This window comes from Onthophagus taurus, chromosome 1 (genome assembly GCF_036711975.1).
Source record: "Onthophagus taurus isolate NC chromosome 1, IU_Otau_3.0, whole genome shotgun sequence".
Lineage (NCBI taxonomy): Eukaryota > Metazoa > Arthropoda > Insecta > Coleoptera > Scarabaeidae > Onthophagus > Onthophagus taurus.
In genome coordinates, this window is record NC_091966.1 from 17,595,149 (window position 1) to 17,618,923 (window position 23,775).

The 23,775-nt window shown below is 34.9% G+C and overlaps 1 protein-coding gene across 1 annotated transcript in view; it reads left to right on the forward strand.

The window, feature by feature from the left end:
- Nucleotides 1-15,565, forward strand: part of LOC111424611 (iroquois-class homeodomain protein mirror) — a 35,881-nt gene extending 20,316 nt beyond the window's left edge. Inside the window, exons 3-5 of the mRNA XM_071197866.1 lie at nt 7,409-7,515; nt 13,752-14,050; nt 14,108-15,565. Of these exons, the coding sequence (XP_071053967.1) occupies nt 7,409-7,515; nt 13,752-14,050; nt 14,108-14,790 (1,089 nt within the window). The 3' untranslated portion in view covers nt 14,791-15,565. The remainder of the gene's footprint in view (nt 1-7,408; nt 7,516-13,751; nt 14,051-14,107) is intronic.
- The last annotated feature ends 8,210 nt before the right edge of the window (nt 15,566-23,775 follow it).

Genomic DNA, 23,775 nt, shown 5'->3' on the forward strand with positions numbered 1-23,775 from the left:
ATCTAAATTGATGCGAAAGATTTTAAGGGGTTTTTCAACGAAAATTAAGAGAGGTCTGTCATATAACTTTTTGGTCAAAACCACTTCTCCTCCAAGTTATAGCCCTCAAAAGTTAAGGGAAAATAATCTGTAACGTTTTTATCTCTTCACATTTTACAACTAACAACACTAACAATTGTTAGTTTAATCACAAAAAATTTTGACATAACGTAATTTTTTTGACTAATAATAACCAATCACTGAATTAATTCACTTGAGCCTGTGTATTATTTTATTTTTTTGTGATCAAACTAACAATTTTAGGAGAAAATGACAAGAGACAAAAAAGTGTTTGAATCTCTCTATTTAAATCAAGTTTTTAAATAGAAAAATGTAGACGCATTAAAAAGTTCTGATGCAAAGTATTATAGGGGTTGATTTTTTCAGCCCCTTCTAATAACATTTTCGGATTATAAAAGTCGTCAAAAAGTGTCATTTTATTAGCAATAGTTATCTGCCAAATTTCATTCTTCCAAATTCCTCCATAGTGGATTTATTAAAGAAAAACAATTTTTTCTCTTAATTTTAGAGGGCTCTAACTTGGAGGAGAAGTGGTTAATTTTCGCTTAAAAATCACCCCTTAAAATCTTTCGCATCAATTTAGATACATCCTGTATATACACGTATTTTTATAATAAAGTTACAAAAATGATGTAAAAATCATAGAACAAAATGTATGATTCGAAAAGTATACTATTGTTGCAACTTTGTTAGAACGATCGAAAAAAGAACAAGAATATATTAGGTTTTTTTTCTCAATCATTTCTATTTTTGGAATTATGATCGATTTTAGTAACAAAAACATTTACTTTTGGTAAGAACTTTGTTACTATGGTAACATATGATTTACTAGGCTTTCTATCATGTTTTAAGCGTTATGTTGTGTTAAGAAGCAATATTTGTGTTGTATTCATTGTAGCTTCTTCTTCTTATAATAGGGCACAGCCCTACATTTCTTCAACACATTTGGAGTCTCGACTGGGGGGGTGAACTCCAACTTTCCTACCACTTCTTCATCCAGGAGATCTGGTGCTATGTGGTTTTCCCTATCTGGAAATTTTCGCCAATCTATTCTGGCATTCTTCTCACATGGCCTCTCCATTCTCTCCGTCTGCCTCGCACCTATCTGCCTATATGATTTCGCTTCGTATGCGGTCTAGCAAAGAGTAGCCAGTTATAGATTGATTAGTTTTTATTGATGGTGGTGTTCTTCGCCCTTCTTTCAATGACATATATCAGCACTGGTTTTATAATCGTCTTATATATCATCACTTGACTTTTTTTGAAGTATTTGTTAATCCAAATTACTTCCCGAAGGAACCCTATACTATCGCTACTGTTGTGATTTGTGTATTGGCTTCTTCTTTCAGGTTTTTATTGCTAGTGATACCTATATGGTAGCATATATATGGTACCTATCTAAGCTAGTTTATACCTTCTTGATTCTTTTGTTAGTGTTACGTTTTCTGTACTGAGGTTTGCATATTTCCTTCTCTGCTGTCAAATTTGAACAGCTTTCTTTGAAAGCTATCTCGGTCTTCAGAGATTAAGACTGCATCGCAAGATTAATCTGTATAACATATGATTCTTATATCCTTCTCGCCCAACCTGTAGAAGGGAACCTGTATTCTCTTCTCCATGCATTGTTTCATCAATTATTTCGTTCATCACTAAATTGAATAGAACTGGGCTGACGCTATCTCCTTGCTTTTCTGCAGTTGTAATTGGTATAGCTTTCGTGGGTCACAACGTCAGATAGTCTAATCCTATATAAGTCTGTTTAAAATCGACGAAACAAATAAAAGCAGTCTTAGCGAACATTTTTCTTGCTTCTCCGTTATTAGTCGGATAACGAAGATTGCATCTATAATTAACCTGTTCTTTTCTGAATCACTATTGTTGTTCACAAGCCCCCGTTGCTGGTATTGATAGCACCTCAATATTAGGATAGAATTTATAAGGCTAATTCCTATGTAAATATTTGGGTTTGTTTTTTCACCCTTCTTGAAAATTGGTATCAGTATGCTGCATTTCCATTTTGCTTTTGATAATTATGTTAAATACGTTGTGTATTTTGTCTATCGATATGTCTCCGTCATATTTAATAAGCTCATTTCTTATGTCATCCATCCTATATGATTATCTGTTATCTATTAATTTTTACATCTGCATGAGGAGGTTCTGTGCTCTCCTCGTTTTCTGCCATATCACGATATAGCTTTTTAATGTATTTTTCACATTCTTCCGCCTTGATTTTTGTTGTCTGTGTGAACTTATTTACTGTTTGCTAATAAATCTACTTGTTAGCACTTTTTTTCGTGAGCAAAGTAAAGTTAAGAAGAATTAACTGATAATCTTTCGATAGCACATGCATTATAGAACATGGTAATTGCATGTTCTTGACCTAATTTCAAGCGGTATCTCCTATCAGCTGCTTCCAAAACAAGGGGTGACAGGTACGTGAAAGCTCCAATACTATTCTAGAAGTATTCGAGGTACAGTATTAGTATCACGTGAAACTAAGGTTCCTTGACCTTGTACTAATTTCCTGTCGTTCTTGAAGAAATTGATCTGCAGTTTCATATGTTGGACAACCTTCCGTGTCCAGTCATTCTTGTATTTAAACCAGTCCCTAAACCTATGTATTGATTCAGATATAGATTCGAGAAATGTTAAGGAATTAAAATAATGTATGTGATAAATATTTTTCTACGACGTTTTTATTATGTATTTTTGGATTATTATAAATAATTTATATCAACCATATTTTTCCCCATCGCTTTAAATTTTAGAGTTATTGAGTTTAATATTGTTTAGTTTAATATCGAAAATAATCAATTTTAATATTATGAAGATTGTAACATTCTTTATGGATAAAGTTGTTTTGATTCATTATTAATAATTTGTATTTAAAATATTTTTTATATCAATTTTAAATTTTTATGTTTTCATTTATTATCTAGAATAGGAATCTCAACTTAACCTATTTTGCAAATATTGTTAATGTATCAGTACCGTTCAAAAATGCGAGAAACTTAACAAATTTTTTTAAGTTTATTTTTTAAACGTTATTGTAACGTAGGGCATTTTTCCTATAGATATACATTAAAGTAACTATCTGACAACTTATATAAGCTATTCTAGTTATCCCGGCTTCGAGGCAACGATGACGCAAGAAACCTAGAATGCCTGTTGACAACATTGCGTCGTAACATTGACTTGTTATCACATTAAATTTACAAGCTCGCAGCATACCGACTCTTGTTGTTTCAATTGCCATTGCGTGCCAGTGACCAAATTACTAGCCGATAACGTTCGTCCTCCAAACGTTTCCATATCTGCGTCGAAGTCGTCGTTGTCGATTGCCATTTTCCCAGAAACAATATATTATACGTACCATATTACTATCAACATTATTATTTCTTTATAGTTCGAAATCGGTATAAATAGGTTTTTAAGTGACGCTCTCGTCAGCCGTTGTGATAATTAATTTGCTTTTGATTAATTTTTCCGCAACTATTCTTGATTAATGGGACCGTTTACGGTCATTTGTTAGCGCTAATGAGACAACAAATGGGTTGTAGAAGTATGCGCTATCGCAGTTATTTGTGCGTTTCTCTAATGCCGAGAAACCGTTTAACTGAGTTATATTACCGACCTGTTTTTTTTTTTTGTTAATCGTTATTGATGTTATCAAGTACCTGCACATGTGCGATAATTTTCATGTCATCAAAGTAATTAAATTAAATGTGGAAAATTTTTGCATGTTAATTTAAAAGTTTTTTGATTAGGTATGAAATTGAGATTTAGTTCCAAAATGATAATGATTTATGTTCCATACGTGAAAATTCCTCGACTTCATTCTCACGAATGCTCCATTGTAGAGATAGTTTACATTTCTGCTCGTTCGTCTGGTACGGTCTACAAGAAATACAAGAATACTCTCGGGGTATCCAAATAATGAAGGTGGGCCGGGCCGCTGTCAGGTGCGTTCACAAACGTTGCCGTGATTAATATAATAATCCCTAATGAAGTTATAGAGACACGTCCCAATCCTGATTTATGACAAAACACATTTCATTTTGTTATAATCTTTGGCCAGGGTCCCAACATCTACGCGCATCAGCATCTTTCTGTCTTTATCTTCCCATTTTTCTCTATTTATCTCTTTCTCTCTCGTTCGTTCGAACGTTGCGAGCGTAAGTGTGGACTTATAACGAGGAGTGCTCGGTTAATCCTCCGGCCGACACACCACAATGACGGGCATTCATATTCATAAAAGCGCCTCGGACACATAATTAAATTTTAACTGTCATGTTTAACTGAATTATTCTGCCTAGACCCGGGACTGCACACACGCACACGCTAAACTCCGAGATCATGTACTGGAACTCAACGATTTCTTCCTACGACCCTTATGACACGTTTGTGACGCAATTATTTTCTTTTAATTATACTTATAATCAATTTCTAAAAATATGGATTCAGAAAAGAAATTTTTTCTTGGGATTAACAACAATTTCTGTTACGTATAATTCGTTTTAAATAGACAAACAATGTTAACACGTGTCAGGTATTGAAGCGTCGATTGGTTCCATTGGAACCTGACGATTAGGGCAGAGTTGTCCTCATTGGCAGTGTCCAGGGCTTGGAATGTTCTGTGACAATTAGATCATGTATCCCCCTCGGCAACGCCAACAACGTTATTGGCAGCAACGCTGGTATCGAGTCCTCTCGGGAAATGTTGCTTACACTTGTTTATCTATGTTAATTGGCGACTGGAAGTGTTAAAATTTATTACCCACGACATTCTTAACCTTTTAATGGATGGTTTTGATATTTTTAGATTAATTCCTAACAAACCAAGAGATCATACCTTCATTCTTAATCTTAGTATTCCGTTGTAATTTGGGTAATTAATTCATTTAATAGGTAATTTTAAAAAAACTTTGAGTGCACTTTATATGAACTTGGAATTCGTATTATCCGAGCGAAACATTCTCTTGTTATCGCCTTAAAAAGGAAAAAAACTTGAAAACCAAGGAGACATAAATAATGAATTCTTTCCGATAAGGGTACGTTTTTGCATTCAGGGTTCTTGTACATTTTTCACTCGATTATCTTGTAATGGTAAGTTATTAAGTATGATGATATTGATTTTTTTTTTAATTCTACAACGAACTAGCAACGGTAAGCTTGTTGAGTAAAATAACCTACACAAGTTATGGTTGCTATGTAATTGGTCTACGAACGCTTCAACGGAAAGCTAACGATCATTGTTAGAGGCATTCCTTATTATTAACTGATCGTGTGGAATTATTTGCGGCATTTTTCCATTTAACCAATTGTTTTTGTTCTCGACTTGATTTATATATATTATTTCTTTTAATTGGCGAGAATAATTTATATATAAAAATAGTAATTATTTTAAAACCTCGAGATAACAAATTAATACGGGGAAAGCAGTGTCCGTAAAATGTAAAATTTTTAATTCGCACTTTAAATAGTTTGAAGCTTGTGAGAGCTACCACTAGCACTATAACTAACACTAGATCTAGAATTAGAAACACTCGGGTTTGGCCATATTAAGTTGATATAAAACGAGGACGTGAGTAGTCCTCAAAGCTGATTTCGAAATCTTTTTCCAAAATACAACTTAAACACCTTGGTTACAAGAGAAAATACAAGTGTCAACCAAGGGAATTTTGTCTTGAATGGGTTGATTGTAGCTCCTCGGCTATAAGCAACCTCGACTGTCATCTACCACAAATTGCTTGCAACTTTATCGTCTATTCTGACTGATTCTAGTCTTGATTGTAGTGCCTCGGCTATGATCGGAACTTGGCAACCTTGACTACAATCGGGTATTACTCACAAAATGCGCTAAAGCTGTAGCTGTAACTGTGTTATTACTATATTTCAGCCTATTTTTACATTTTTCCACCATAACTTCAATTTGCCATCGATTACCCCAACTTGCTCTTCAAACTAGAATTTTCATGTCTTCAACAGCGATTAAAAATTCCATTACAGATTCTCGCAGCACCTTAGCCATAAGCAAGCTGACTACAATTAATGCGTTCTGCAAAAATATAATGATCTGCATTGAATGTAAAAGTACCCAATTATTCTTTCGAAATTGCTGCTTTCTTTCTGAAGATAGACGGAGTTCTTATTCCTACCTAACTCGTTCGAGAACTGTTCGATTTCGTTCCTATATGTAATCAAATTAGGCATTTCCTAATAAATCATGGCAGATAGGTTTATCATGAATGGGTCAAAACAAATTATCCATGTCATCTAATATTGCAGAAATCATCTAATTGGCTAAATTTGGTTTGAGCCCACAACTTGATTTGCTTCTACTACATCTTGGTTATTTAGTGCCATAGCTTGATTTTTTATCACCACTATATGTTGGTCTTAAATTAAATTTTCTGCCAATTAATTTCCTGTTACCACAACTTGATTTTGATGCACCATTAGTTAGTTTCACCATAAGAAGTACGGCTTTTAAAATGGCTAAACCCGAATGTTTCTAGTTCTAGGTCCAATGTTAGTTCTACTTTTAGTTCAATGAAAAATATACAACATTCTATCGCTGAATAACAACTAAAACAAGAACTAACACTACCATTAGAACTAACACTAGACCTAGAACTAGAAACATTCGGGTTTAGCCGCCTTAAGAAACGTACGGGTAAACCCGAATGTTTCCAATTATAAGTCTAGTGTTAGTTCTTCTTTTAGTTCAATGAAAAATATACAACAATCTAACGCTGAATAACAAATTAAAACTAAAACTACCGTCTTTGATTGATACTTAGGCAACTCGGGGAATATCCTGAGTTTATCTAAGAACATGGAATAGAGCAAGTTATTATATCCAGTTCCGTTATATCGAGATTTTACTATATTAGTTGTTTCAAACTTAAATTCGTTTATTATTAACAAAATAAGTTTGTTGTGTACGTGTCTGGTGGCTCGTATATTTATTTTTATTTACAATTCCGTGATGTACTCGCAGCTAATTGATTGTGATACATGTCAAAACATGTGTATTTTTTAATAGATAATTAATATCTTGGGGTCGACAGGTCACGACGAGTAGATGATACGCCGGTCGCGTTTTTTCTTTGATTCTCGGCCAAGCCGCACACGTTGTACATCATGCGTTACACAACTCCCTATCAACATACATCTGTATTACAAGCTGCGAATTATCTATTATTAGCGTGTGACAATAATTAATATGCGTATTAGCGTGATTACGCGTAATCAGACGTTGAACAAGACGGTTTACACAACGACTGATGACTTAAATAGTTTAATAATAACGGTTTATGAAAATATGTTTAATTTGTTTCAGGGTGCTGGTTTGGATCTAAAAGAAAATTTAGCGGGGACGCCGGCGTGGCCATATCCTTCAGTATATCATCCCTACGATACCGCTTTTGCTGGTTATCCATTCAATGGGTAAGTTTTAAATTTCATCATTTAACTTTTCTTTCTGGAAGCTATCCAACGAATTTTTAGCTGATGGTAGAAAATGCAAAAATTTGAACTCCTTTTATTTGCGGATAATTTATCCTCTGTTGCAAAGGACGTGCGTCACACCCACAAGGGGGTTGTGCGAAAGGTCCTAAATAGCTTGGGGTCGTTATCTCTGTAAATAATAAATGACACGCGTCCAGACATCCGGACGTCGGTGGCCACCCGACACATTAGCCGTCTCCGTCTCGGAAACTCTTTTTAATAAAATATGACCATTCGAAAACAGGAAATCGAAAAGGTGTTATCTCAACGTTTATAGACGGATTCGTTTACTTTTTGAGTTCTATAACGTTCAGACGTCCCGTCATTTTTCAACCTCTTGACATCCGCGCTCTCAATTCATCAGCTCATTTATCAATAGCAAAAAGAAAAAAAAGAACCGACTTGACATGTTCGTAAACTTATTTACATGAATCCGTCTTGCATCCTGGTGGCATTTCGCGGTGTGTGGCCGTCAGATTATATGGCGCCTTGCGTCGCAGCCTTATCAACATTGACATAATTATTATTTATTGGGACTAATTCGCTTGAAAACAAGACTTACTCGCTTCGTTTAGCTGCATAATCTAACCATTTTTGTTTTAAATAAAGTTCTAGTTTAGTTTTTCTTATTTCTGATTAATGTAAACGTTCAGATTGAGATACTTAAATGGCAGTTTGTCCTAGAAAATGGCTTAAAATAGATCTCGATGTTTTTTTTTGTTATTAATAAGACGTTTTCATTGCGCTATTTTAAATAATTGTGTTGAAAGATAAAAATAGTGAATAGAAACAGTTGCTTTGTATGTTGATCTTGTCTGTCTACGTGACACCATGATACCCCATTCTTTGTAGCACGTGGACCGAAAGATCCACGCCGCCAATTACGTCTGCAGAAGTCGCATTGTCAATTGCGCCAACAGTAGTTGTGGCTGGTTATTGTATCGACTTCAGTGCCGCCGTGTTTCCTCCCATCTTCGGGTACGATATGTGCCGACTGTGGCGCATGTAGAATGTCTATTAGGAGTGAGTCATGTACCACGACGAAGCCGGCATGCAGATTTACTATTATGGCGGCCGTGATTGATGCAGCGGTCTGAGGAAAAGGGAATTACCGACTTCGCCGGCACAGGTAGCGAACCTCCTCTTCAAACCGCTGCCCGTTTGGTTCCCGATCGTACATAAATAACAGATAAACGGGACGCGGCTTAATCGTTTAATGGGTACCGCGAGAAAACCGCGCAGTTTATTGGTGTTTGTTTGAATCGATTCCTATTCTCTATACTATTTTCTAAGAATTCAACAAATCTTATATTAAAAACAATCTTCAACAATCCCAGTTTTAATATTTGTATCCATGTTGCAAGTTAATTAAATATTTCTTTCTATTTATTAATATATATGGGACTAGTTTCGGGCTAAATGCCCATCTTCAGCCAAATCTATATGCACAAGATGGGACATTTATCCCGAAACTAGTCCCATATATATTAATAAATAGCAAGAAAGATGTTTTATCGTTTTATTAATCCCAGTTTTATTTTCACACGATCCAGATTATATTAAATACAGTGGCCTGTCTTTGACACATCTGATGATGAAAGGTTTTCGACAAACTTCGAACGCATTAAGGGAGTTCCATCACCCTGATGTGACATTTGGAGGAATAGATAGGAGGGTTTCGTCTTTTTTCCATCGATGAGGAGACGTGAGTGGAAAAGAGTGTGCGATCAAAGCCATATAGCTCTCTTGGTTGCAAAAGTGCACGCGGATACCCGTCGGGTCCGATGTAAATTAGCCGATGATACATCGATATTTAATTGCGTCCCCGTGTCCTTTTCATTTTTTTTTTATTTTCCCCGATCGTGGTCCGGGAAAATGCAAATGACGCACCGAACGGCAGATGGGTTCGGTCGCACCTGGCTTTGACACTGGTTCCTCTCGTTTGGGTTGAGTATATCTCGATGCGAATCGAAATATCTCGGCTTCTACAAAGAGATCGACCTTTTAAATGACATGTTTTATAAAAAAATATTTTCATTTTATAATTTCCTTTATAAAATCATTTCAACATTCTTTAATAAAATATAACGTTTTATTTTTATAACGTGTTGCTCAGGGTAATTTTGCTTACACACGGGGTTTCCAATGAAATAAGTTATGCGTTCGTGTGAACATACAAAGTTAAACATGTTCAGTTAGTAACAATTTTTAAATATTTGTTAACTATTATTAGAAAAGTATTTTAACAATAATTTAAGTGGGTGTAAAAATAGTGAAGTCAAAACATGTTGTTTAAAAAGTTTCTTGGTATCTGTGACTGCATAAGTAACTGTGTCAAAAATAAATAAATGAACTATTTTAGACTTATACGAAATTAAATCTCCACTTTTTCCTGCTTCAATTAAATAGAGTTTTATAACATATCTTTCCAACAGAGTTTCCTTATCCGGGATGAAAATGACAAACTAGCATGGGAGTCGTGAACCCTTACTTTCATTAATTTGATTTCTTTCTGGCTCTCGTGTTCGTTTACAACACACAAAAGATTTTCTTTGCTCGGGTCGTGTAATTAAAGGTCTTTGTCAAGATTTCAATTTGCGGGTCAGTTTCATTTGAATGTCAGAAATGAATGTTCGTAATCAGTTTGTTGTTGTTGTTTTGATGTGCTCCTATCATTTCTTTAATGTAGACTGAAAGCGGTGCGATATCTTCTGGAGATGTTTTGTATCATAAGAAATATTTATGATTTTTCTAGCCGAACATAATCACGTTTTCGAGAATAATCTATCCGGAGTTTTATGAAACATGATACCACATCATCGTGTAGAACGTTGTTGGAGAATTCTTTTATGCGAACGACATAAGGTAGAATTGGTACGCTACACATTAAGAGTATCAGGTATCAGTAGAAATTTTACAGTATCAAGGTCCAAGTTAATGAACTCTTTGCTTAATTGAGGTTTCTTAAATGGTTCTTTAAACCTTAGTAAATCATATAGCGGCGAGGATGTTATTACAATTGGTGAAAAATAATCAGATATTTGGATCATATTGGTTGCTTAAGTCATGGAGCCCTTTGCAAATAAATTCTGAAATTGTGGAGTGATCTTCACGAAGTTATCCTGGTGTGATTGCAGGAAGATTATGTTGGTGTTCGCATTAACATTGACAAGTTGGACAATCGTTCTTTGACGTTTTCAGAATGCAGTTATTCTTATGTCTTATCTGCCCTGAAATAATTACTGCGAGAATTGCCTCTTGTCGATTGAACCATAAGGGCTGGACATCCGGGAAATAGTGAATAAAATCGACCCAGGATTATCAAGGTGTTTTATAGATCTGTTTAAAAACTCAAAATCATGACGCTGATGAGAGCTTTGATCGAATTCCTATGCAATTAGAGGACTTTGTTATATTTATGATTGCCAAAATTTTCCCAGATAGACTGGGTACTGTCAGTGTCATTCGGAGCAGTATTAACATACCGATGGCGACATGAGGTTATCTCGTTCGACTTTGGGAATTGTGTCATTTTAGGAAAGCCTTGTTACTTCGATAAATATTTCCTGTTTGTTCTGCCCATGATCTGCGGGAGCTTAAATTTATGTATGGGCAACTTATTTATTTCGTTGTAAGTACGGCTTATATTCTGGTACGATACAAACCATTTCAAAGCATCATCACTGACTTTACTCACCAGTCTTTTTTATCTTTCTCTACCAACGCCTACGTGCTTTATTACTTTCAAAATTGTTCAGAAAGTCATGTTAAATACTTGATGGAGACTTGAACCAGATATAAAAGCTTCTTTTGGGTATCTTTTGGGTACTTGATCGAGCCATAAACCATTTTAATGTCAAAGATATCAAGGGGATTTGATTTAGACATCAAAAACTTGATTTTGAAGAGGTCTTGATACACTTCTAGATGCAGTTTTGATGCAGACTTAATAAAAACTTGATTCACTTCATTGATAGAACTACTTGACTTGGTAGATATGTCTATAGAGATGATGCAGACGATGTATAGACTTGCTTCACTGCAGACTTGATGAAGTCTTGATCCAGGATAGATAGAGATTCAAAATAAACTTAATAGAGTCCATAATAAGCCTGCCTAAATGGAAAAACGCTCCAGTTAGAATTAAATTGTAAATTAGAAACTTTGTATATATTTATTTGCACACTTATGTTCGAATCAAATTTGAGATATCTACACAGGAAAAAATATAGAGTAAAAATCAACTCTAAAACATGGTTCAGATCGGTCCAATTTATTTAGAGTTATTTTTTTGCACTATATAGTGTAGGTGAATAGATTAAAAATTTACACTAAATAGTGAGAAGCTGCTGTTTATTAAATAGTGTAAAATCGTTACTCTATAACAGTGTATTATATGTAATCTAACTAGATGTTGTAGTGACTCTAATTAGATACATTTCTAATCTAATCAGTGTAAATTATTAAAAATTCGCTCTAATTTTACTCTATTAATTGACAAAATATCACTAAATAGTGTGTATTTTACACTTATTAGTGTTAATTTTTAATAGGAAGTGGAGTATTTTTAGGGAACTTTTACGTTTGTAATAAAAATCAAAATTATAAAATATTTGTTTTTATTTTTACTTGTAATATATTGTTATAATTTAAATTTAAAACAATTAAATTCTGTTTATATACATATAACATACATAATACTTAATTCATTTTAAAGTTTCCATCGAGTCACCATCAAAACTGCATCTAATGAGTCTTCTATAAGTTTTCTATTTGTATAGTTGCACCAAGTTGCACATTTTTACCAATCTTCACAAGGAACTTGTATGTAAAATCTTCCGGAAGTTCCACTAATTTCACATCATGAATGTTTTATTTTGGCAAACATAATTAAAATAAAAATAATCGTTCTTTCTTTCTATATCGCGTAAATCAGGTGTCGAGACGCTATCGAGTTCCGAGTCGTTTAGTAGATGACCGTTAAATTTTAGCTGTATCACACCACATGTTGATCACGTGGTACCAACGAGTAATCCCGAGCAAAATAGTGCGGTGCCTACGAAGTACCCGAAGGAAAAGTACACGTCTAAGTGTAAAATTTAATGTTATATATATTACATAACTTTACTAACATAAGTAAAAAAGAACTCTCCTTTAGAGAACTGTAAAAACTACTCTATTAAGTGAATAATATATGAACTCTATATTAATATTAAATATAGTGTACATTAGAGTTATTTTTACCATGTGATATTACAATTTTTACTCTAATTCTTTTTACCAACTACTCTAAAATTTTTACACGACACGATTTTTTCCTGTGTAATTTCTTTATCTGTACATTGCTGCCCTACTTTATTTTAGTTTCTTTTTACCTTTTTTAGTTGAAGTGTAATTAAGTATTTAAAATCAACTACTTTAAAAATAGTTTAATAATTTCTATATTAAAATATAAGAAAAATTATCGGGTGATTGCCGAAATTAGATAAGAAGCGATTTTGTAATTTTGGTTAAAGTAATAGCGAAGGATTAACCTTTCGTTAAAGTAATGTACCCTACTTCATCGAAATAAGCAGCTAACTTTTAAATTAAATGAGTAATTGGAATATATAAGTTAGTTTGTATGTAATTTTTTAACGTTATGGGTTTTCCGTAAATATGAAAAAGTTGATTTGAAAACGTCGATTTTTTAGGTCTTCTTTAATGGAAATGAGGGTGGGTAAATTCAGTCTGTTGTGTGACAGCGCACTCTCGAGCAAACGCTTTGCCATTGGCACTCTTTGGAGTGGAAGCGATTTGCATGGCGCGTTCTGATTAGCAATTGCTATGGAAACAAGTTGATAATGTGATCAGACCCGGACTGCGTCAGTTTGCCGGATTTTTACGACCCTCCCACCCCCAAAAATATAAACCCCGTGAACGTCATTTTAAAATCAGCAAAACCGGTAGGGTTCGTCTGCGGAACTGTTCCCCGTCAACGCTCAACATAGTTGACAGATTTATTAATTTTCCAGTCGACGTTTCTCTCCTTTTGCTGACCCGTCAGTCGTTTCGTCCTGCGTTTCTCGTATCGTAAAAAACATCGCTCGCAAATAGAGTTACTGACGGGACGTTTCATTTTTGCATTTTCGCGCTTTCAATTTGGTCGTTATATTTCAATTCTCCCCTCTTTACAGCTACGGTATGGACCTCAACGGTGCGAGAAGAAAAAATGCTACGAGGGAAACCACCAGTACTCTCAAAGCATGGCTCAACGAGCACAAGAAAAATCCATATCCTACCAAAGGAGAAAAAATTATGCTAGCTATTATTACCAAAATGACTTTAACGCAAGTATCCACGTGGTTTGCGAATGCAAGGCGGAGGCTTAAGAAAGAAAATAAGATGACGTGGGAACCTAGAAACAGAGTTGAAGATGAAGACAATAACAACGAAGATGATGATCATAAGAGTACTGATGGAAAAGATATTCTTGGTAAGTTATTTTTTTGTTGTTGAAGGTGTGGTAAGTAATGATGAATTATTTTTATAGATTCCAAAGATTCTGGTACAGCATCCAGCGAAGACGGTGATAGACCATCAAACCCTCGTTTAGGTCCTGACACCAGTAGCGAATGGAGCGAATCAAGGCCAGATAGCGGTCCAGATAGCCCTGAATGTTTGTATGATAGAAACCATCCAGCTTACTTGCCCCAAAGATCATCCGGATCACCTCCACCAATTTCCGGATCATCATCCTCCAAGCCGAGGATTTGGTCCTTAGCAGACATGGCCAGTAAAGAGAGTGAGACTACCACTCCTACTTCTCTAGCATCGTTTTATTCATCACCGGCTGCAAGGTTGGTTCCACCTCTTGGTAGTCGACTGCCTCCTCCGACTTTACACACTGGTCCGTACGCGAGACCTCCGGATCTTTATAAGATTTATGGTCCGGCGGTTGCTCAGCATATAGCGGCTAGTGCAGCTAGTGGAACTCCACCGGACGTCTCTCTTTTGGAGACGTATTCTCGATTACCTGGAGCTAGTTTAATGACGGCCAATCCGGGAGGATTGAAAAGCACGGCGACGTCGAGTTCCGGTTCCAGTGGGGCACCTCTTCTACCGTTGGGTTTGACGACGACGTCGAATTCTTCGAGGATGTCACCGTCGTCGACGTCCTCGATATCGTCCGGTTCTGAGACGCCCCACAAACCGGTTGCTCTGAACAAAGCTTGACTGCCGGTGACCTTGTGGAACTGATCTACCTCCGCTGGCGTGTGTGGACAATAATAATTGCCTTCGCGGCTCTGAAACTGATGTGTTGGCACCATTTCCCCCTGTTTAGTAGTGTGGTGTACAGTAAATGTGATATATAACACCGTTTTGGTTCCTTAAGTTACGGCGCTCCAAGGAAGCCGACGGCGAGAGGACGTTGCCCAACATTTCCCATTCGTTTGTTTGCTCTTTGTCTTTAGTGTACATAAAATTTATAAATACTATATTATACAAAATGATGGATAACTAAAGTTTTCTCGGCGGTATAAAAATCCTGTATATGTATGTATATGTAAATTAGATTGTAGCAACTTAAGAAAAAAATCTTTGTTATTATTATTATTATATTATTGCTATGATATAATAAACTAATTGTATCACTATAAGAACAATATACATGATAATAAAATACGTGGAAAATAGAGATCGTACTGAGAAATTATATCAAAAAAAAATAAATAAAAATAATAAAACGTGGCACACGACTACATATTAATATATTTACGTATTAATTATTATTATAAACTAATAACCGTACTTGTTTCAATCAACAATTTATTGTTTCGTTTTTCTTCGAATTTTCTTGTGTTCCTCCCATATAAAAAACGATAACGACATATCACGTTTAAAAGAAACATACCGATGGGCAGATGTGTACGTTTATAGTGTATAGAATGCTGCGGTTCGTGTGTTAAAAAAAAGAAGAAGCTGCAATAAAGTGATTCGTTCATTACAATGCTTTCTCGTTTTCTTTCATTTTTTTTATATTTCGTTTACCCCGATCGCGTTTAGACCATTCCTTTACAGGGAGCGATGAGAAGGACCATCCTTTGTGTTTGTGCGGTCCCGGCCCGAAACACGTTGACAATAGACATGTTGGCGGTACAAATCCGAAGAATCGGGGACCACCGGCAGCGGAGGACGATTTAGAGCTCCGTCGATGCTTTTAAGGCCGGGCGCACAAGTCGACTCTCTCTGGGCACATTCCCGATCGACCAACTCTGCACGACCTCCTCATGGTACTATATAAAACGGGTGGTGGAGTTTCATGATAAACGATTCTCGTTTTCAATATTGTAAAATATCAATGTAGCTATTTCAAGGTAAGTGTAATTTTAGATATACGATTTTGAGATATTTTCTCAATTTTAATAATTCCTATTGAAACAAAAATTAGCTAAAAATCTTCATTTGGAATCTGGGCGAACAGAGTTCCGTTAGTAAAGGCGGGGGCGCTCCTTTGCCCCAGTCGGCTCCCCCTTCGGTAAAAACTGTCGTAAATCGCCCGCTTATAGATTGATATAAGAAAGTTGGTATCTTCATTATTCCGACGTGGGTCGAGGCCTTATAGGGCTCAGCCGGGCCGCTAAATTGGCCTCCGTGACAGCCCGATGACAACATCATCAGCGGACTCCCTTCGCCCGAGAAAAGAAGACTATACCTTGTTTTTCGTTTGCTTTTGAAAGATTCATCGGACGCATAGTGATCACCTCAATAATATTAATCTTTTTTTAAGTTACGAAATCTTAAAAGAACAAATGATCGATATCATTCTCCACAACGAGATAAATTCGCGGTAAAGTTGCACGACTTACTTTAAGAGAAGTAATTTAAGGGAAGTAATATAAATTACACGTAATTCACAAGCGCGACCAAGTCGTAACTCATTTCGGGCGGTCTCAAATTGAGCGTTTCAAAAATGCACTTAACGTCCTCCATGTGTTGCGGCGGCGGCGCTCTCTCGAACGCATATCTCAACCGGATAATTGGGCACCGTTTTCACGGTGACGCTTCTGTCAAACACCGACTCGTGCATCCAGTTTTAGAGGAAGCCGCGAACGAAATAATAAAAAAAAAATGACCATGGGGCGAAACGAACCGACGATGAGGCGGCCCTCCTTCTCAGTCAGATACAATTATTTTAACTATTTTCGAGGACGCCTCTAAAAATACAAGGCGCAAACTGCATCGTCGACCCCAACATCTGTTTCCACTAGTTTTTTGAAGACTTATAACCTCCTACACATGATAATAATTAGTATAGTAAAATTTCGATATAACGGAGTTCATTAGAACGGACTTCGTATAAAACGGACTAAACATTTTTAAGTCTTACTATTCATATTGTTTATCTAATACATTACTATATTTAAATATAAATGTTAGCGTGTATAGATAGAATCCAACTCGGGTTATTACCCAAGTTGCTCTATTTAATGATCATCATACGATTATTCAAAAAACGCTAATTGTTGTATATTTTTATTGAACTAAAAGTAGAATTAACACTAGACTTGGAACTTAGAACTAGAAACATTCGGGTTTAGCCGTCTTAAGAGACGTGTACGGCTAAACCCGAATGTTTCTAATTCTAGGTGTAGTGTTAGTTCTGATGCTAGTGTTAGTTCTTGCTTTAGTTGTTATTCAGATTGTTCTATATTTCTCATTGAACTAAAACTAGAACTAACACTAGACCTAGATTTAGAAACATTCGGGTTTAGCCGTCTTAAGGGACGCACTTAAGAAACTTTCTAGTTCTAGGTTTTAAATGAAGCGTCTATTTGCAAACGCGGCTACATCCATTTTAGTAAATTTTTCAGAAAGGACAAATATAAATTATAGTTGTGGTGGAACGGATATCCAGCCGGATACCGGATAGTTACCAAATATTGGGCTTTGGCCAGATATTAAAAACCTATTACTTACAATTAGTACTCCAACATTCACAGGAATTAGTATCTCTTTTAGGTATTGGACACTGCAGATAATAATCAAGTTCAAGCCCAATAGGACGTTTTTCATTGAATACAACTTTATTTACATCAGGTTTGTCTTTAACAACCTCACTGTAACAATCCCAATACGATACATAAAATCTCTTGTTGCAGTTTCGTCTAGTTTCCTTCTCTTCGCTTGTAATTCATCATCACATTCATTACTAACAGAACTGTCGCTGTTATCACTTTCGATTGTTAATTAAAGTATCCTCTTCTTAATGCAAAAAGCTGTTTTGCAAAATCACTTTTAGTTCTTGAGAAAAAAATTTTTGAAATAATCGACAATTTTTTCAAATTTTACAATTTTCGCCAATTAAGTTTTAAGAATTCGTATAAAATCCAGTTCTTGGAATAAGAGTATGAAAATTTCCCAAAGTGTTAGTATGAGTGTCCTCTTTCCAATGAACCAACACGTTTTGCAAAATAACTTTTAGCTTTTGAGATAACAATATTTGAAGTTTTGATAAAATTTTCGATGTTGCAATTTTCATCGATAATTTTCAAAATTCGCTATAAAATTAATTTCTTGAAGGATCCTTGTGAAAATATCACCAATTATTAATTAAAATATCCGCTTTTCAATGCAACAAGCCGTTTTGAAAAATCGCTTTTAGTTTTTGAAAAATACATTTTTGAAATGATCGACAATATTTTTAAATTTTGCAATTTTCGCCAATTAAGTTTTAAAAATTCGTATAAAATCCACTTCTTAGAATATGAGTATAAAAATTTCCCAAAGTGTTAATAAAAGTGTCCTTCTTCCAATGAACCAACCTGTTTTGACAATAACTTTTAGTTTTTGAGAAAACAATATTTGAAGTTTTGGTAACATTTTCGATGTTGCAATTTCATCCATAATTTTCAAAATTCGCTATAAAATTAATTTCTCGAAGGATCCTTGTGGAAATATCACCAATTATTAATTAAAGTATCCTCTTTTTAATGCAAAAAGCCGTTCTGAAAGATCACTTTTAGTTCATAAGAAATAAATTTTTGAAATAATCGACAATTTTTTCGAATTTTGCAATTTTCGCCAATTAAGTTTTAAAAATTCGTATAATATCCACTTCTTGGAATATGAGTATAAAAACTTCCCAAAGTGTTAATAAAAGTGTCCTCCTTCCAATGAACCAACCTGTTTTGAAAATAACTTTTAGTTTTTGAGAAAACAATATTTGAAGTTTTGGTAACATTTTCGATGTTGCAATTTCATCCATAATTTTCAAAATTCGCTATAAAATTAATTTCTTGAAGGATCCTTGTGGAAATATCACCAATTATTAATTAAAGTATCCTCTTTTTAATGCAAAAAGCCATTTTGAAAGATCAGTTTTAGTTCATAAGAAATAAATTTTTGAAATAATCGACAATTTTTTCGAATTTTGCAATTTTCGCCAATTAAGTTTTAAAAATTCGTATAAAATCCACTTTTTGGAATATGAGTATAAAGATTTTCCAAAGTGTTAATGAGAGTGTCCTCTTTCCAACGAACCAACACATTTTGAAGAATAACTTTCAGTTTTTGACATAATAATATTTGAAGTTTTGATAAAATTTTCGATGTTGTAATTTTTATCGATAATTTTCAAAATTCGCTATATAATTAATTTCTTGAAGGATCCTTGTGGAAATATCACCAATTATTAATTAAAGTATCCTCTTTTTAGAGTTGCTTCGTTAGTTAAATCAGCATCAAAAAAGTTCATTTTGTATCTTGGTTCCAAATAAGTTGACACATCAGGTTTCTTATTAATTTCAGTTTTATTCAAATATCGCAATAATGTGGTAATGTAGGGTCACTTCAAAAATGTACCAGAAATTACAATGGCCGGATAGATATGCCGAATATCCGGTATCCGGCTTTTCGCAAAATCACTATCCGTTCCATCACTAAATTATAGCTTTTAATAAAAAGTTAATTTTTTTTTAATTATATGGATTCTACTACTTGTGATGGGACTTAACTTCAAGCAAAATTTGGAAAATCCTTTGCAACTAATAAACATTTTATTCATATTTGAAGTTGGGATGAAGCCGGTTTTGCAACTAAGAAAGGTGATGTAGCTGCTTTTGAAACAAAGTATACAGATAAAAATAGTACTGCATAACAATAAAAAAGCAAAAATGGAGTTATACCGTATGTATATTTAATCAATACACTGATTACCAAAGAGTAAACAACATAACTAACAGCGTTGGTAACGAAGTAATAAACTAACTAAAAACATAATAATATTTTAGTAAAACAATACAAGTTCGAAATTTTTTATTTAGATATTGGGTTATAGTATTTCCTCATGTTGTATTTCGAAACTTCGCAAAATAGTTCGTCATCGTGTATTACGTTTTTGTAATGTTCTAAGCAATCAATATAGCACCATTTAAGTCCATAATGTTTTTTTAGTATTATCTACATTTTGGGAATTCTGATCTTTAATCTTCTTCCCTGGTATCTTCATTAACTTTACGTTTGTAATTTGTTTTCCTCGTTTCATCACACCTTTTGGAATAAATTAGTTACAAGTGCATGCTGTTTAATAATGTCAAAGTACTGGTCTGGTTTTACACCATTATTTCTGTTTGCGATTTTTTTTTCGATTTATGCAAACACCCTGTCCGGTGGCAGAAATAAGTACCTCACCATAGGGAATACTCTTTTTAAAGTGTTTGGGGTTTTCAAGATATACCAGTAGGTTAGCATCCCCAGCGACATAGTATTTTTATTTTGGTCTCCGGATTTATCCGCAACACAACGCAAAGTTGTTGTTTTATAGAAAGTTAGATACGCAGGAAGATACTTCATTAGATCTTTGTGAATACTCTTGTTCTCTCCATACATAGGAAAATTCATTGTTTTTTAATGGGTTTTTGGAACTGCCCTTCACGATGGTGAAGTTATACAGGTTAAGCTGTTTTTTGTAATACACAATTTGATCTGGAACCCTGGGACTTGGAAAATTTTCCTCACAATCAATCTAGATTAGTTCATTTGGTGAAGCTTCTTTTCGCAATTTAATGTATTTAAAATTGTTTCATCTTTCAGTCATCAGTACGGGGTGTACCAAAACCTATGTGAATCTTGTGTTATATATTATTCTAAAATAAGCACATTTTACTTCAATGACTTATCACAAGAATTGTTATTCATTTTTTTAATATTTAAATCGCTACTTAAATAAACGCGTACAGAGAACTGATTCGATGCACTGCAATGTTTTAATGAAGTTTACCTCAATTAGGTCCTTTTATACCACTACGATGTTCCGTTGGAAGAATTATGGTAGAAAGAAACCTTTGGACAACATCCTGTACACGATGCTTTTTTAGATTTTATATTTTTAAAAATGCTTTTCTACAAACATGTACTGATTTGGAGTGCACTTTGACAAAATATTTTAAAGTAATTATAGGATTTTCACAAACAGCGCTAACAGATCTACACCTTTTTACAGTAACACTCGAAATACATTTTAAAATAAATCCGTCCTGCTCAGATTTTGATGTATGTGCATAAAAATTAACATGAAATTTTTTTACTTCGATGTCGGTCAGTTCCGAACTTATGACGTATTCTTTGTGCCATGTTTACATTTAGGTATTACAGGCTCCAAAGTCGGCATATATCTATGACGAAACAAAATAACATTATGTTACTATTCAAGATAAACTTACTTTTACGCTTTTTTTCTTGGCTTCTTTTCCATTCGTGCTTTGCCTGGTAGAACTTCTTCGACACTTTTCTCCAATTTTAATGCTGTTTTCAATAAACAATAGCAACATTTTTAATTATTTTAACAGCCACAACGAGCAATCAGCTGTCCCTGTCGAAAATCAAGATATCACGCGGTACAGAGCATACACAAAGCCAAATTATGGATGTGGTTGTTTTTGCAATAAACTCAGTCATGAATGTAATCGTCTTTGCAACATACTAGCATATTCAAATGCACTTCCAAATGGGATGTAGCAGTTTTTGAACGAACTGACTTTACAATATCACGAAGCATGCTTTACAGTGCACTTTTCCACCGTTTAGTAGAATATTGATAAAATATGGATGTAGCCGCTTTTCCAAATAGACGCCTCAATTCTAATACCTAGTGTTAGCTCTAGTTTTAGTTGCTATTCAGTGCTAACTTGTAAATTTTTATAGATTCAAACAGTTTACAACAGCCATATAAAGGACTTTTGGCTATAACGGACACTCCCATCCTGTATTAATCCGTTATATCTAGATTTTACGGTACATTTTTTTAAAAAATAACTAAAAGTGTTTTCTAAGGTGTAAAATTGTTGGTTAGAAATCATTTCAAATTAAAACGTTATTGTTGTTTTGAATCACAAGTCATAAACATGCCTTTAGGTACTTCTTTATGCTATTCAAATCAACGCCGACTGTAATAAATTAAAGTTCCATTAAGCGATGTACGTCTTGAGATTCAAGAGTTTACTTTTCTTTGTACAAACGTAGCTAAGCGAACTAACGGTAAAAGATGTTAATCACGTATTCACTTGTATTATGGAAATTTTACTGATTGTAATCGTTAAAGTGGGAAATAATCGACATGTTTCTTTTATATTTGTTTTTTTTTGTGTGGGAACTGATGAAGTTACTATGATGGTAATTAAGTGATTAAGAAATAAATTAATTCAAAAAAGTTTTGAAAACATTGAAGAAGGTGCCATGTTATTTTATAATTAGTACTTGGAACCTTTCTAAAGAGATTTGCTCTAATTATTTATAAAAGTTGAATGTTAAAAAATCTTTAAAGACCTTCTAATTCCTTTCTGAATCAAAGAAGTGTTTTAGTGCATTGAAATCCCACGGAAAGAGACATGTGTCTTCGTCCCATTTGAAGAAACCCAACCAGAGGCAAAAAGTCAATTTGTGACCGGCAGTAGTTTATATTTACGCTTCGCTACATGACCGAAGAACAGTGTACTCATTCGATTTAATTAGTGGCCGAGTATGGGCTCGATGGGGCCGATCGATCGATTGATCGGTTCGAATGATTAAAACGTCATCTTTGGCCTGCTGGCTCCGGCGGCCTTTCGCTCGCTCCGTTCGCAAACAAATCAAATTAACTGGTCCGTTTCTCCTTTGACATTGTAACCGGTACGATGGAGTAATAAGAGTAAGGCAAAAACACGAGTTAGTGTCCCCGCCGGTGACGGACGAGGGCGCTTCGAACGTTGTCATAAACTGAGCATTTCCAGCGCCGGACACCATAAATTTTCTTCTCCTTTGTATGATAAAATCGGTCCCAGTTGATCTATATACGACGTCTCTCCATCTATGGGCAATGTTAATATTATTAGGAGAAAGGAATCTGCTTAAAAACTTTGCCGATGTCTGTCTCTTTTATTTTATTACCTATACTTACACTTTAAGAAGAAGAAGCATTATAAAGATACTGCATTTTTATAGAATTAAGATCAAGTTTTCTCTTATCAAGAGAGTTCTCTCGTTACGGCACTGTACTCGGGCGAGCAAATGCAAATTGAGCGCGTTAGGACGCCTAATAGACTTAATCTTGTCGTTTATGTTCAACACTCACGCGGGATAATTAGCAGGGACGCAGATCTTTGCACAAAGCGGTGCTGCGACGACGCCGGCGTCTATTGAATCCCGTGTTGGCGCCGTTCTAATTACTCGGGCCGCAAGTAGTGCCGCCAAAATTAAACTTTCATCAGCTATTACCATACGGTAGGGCCGTAATTAAGGTGAACTGAAGGAGCCATTGTTCCATCGAGAACAACCCCCTTGTGTGCTGCTTCTTCTTCCCGCTTTTAATATTTCTACTTAAAAATAACGCTAGGAAAAACGATAATAATTTTTGTTTTTCTGAGTATAACTACACGGGAGCCCATCTTAAATGTAAAATAATGACTTGTATGGCGCTAAAATCCTATACTTATCGTATTATAAATGCCGTATCTGAGCGAGCTTTACGTAGTAAATTATGATAATTTGGATGGCCGTGTATGAGTCTTGCAACGCGTAAGTCGTTCCATACTGCTTTGTCGACGCTAATCGCTACTTGAAGGAAGACATTAAGATATACCTCGTCGCACTCGCCTACGTACAACCGCATAACTTACGAAAAGAAGAAAAGTTGAAGCTCGACCATAGTAGCACCGCATCCGACATAAATCCCTACTTAAAAAA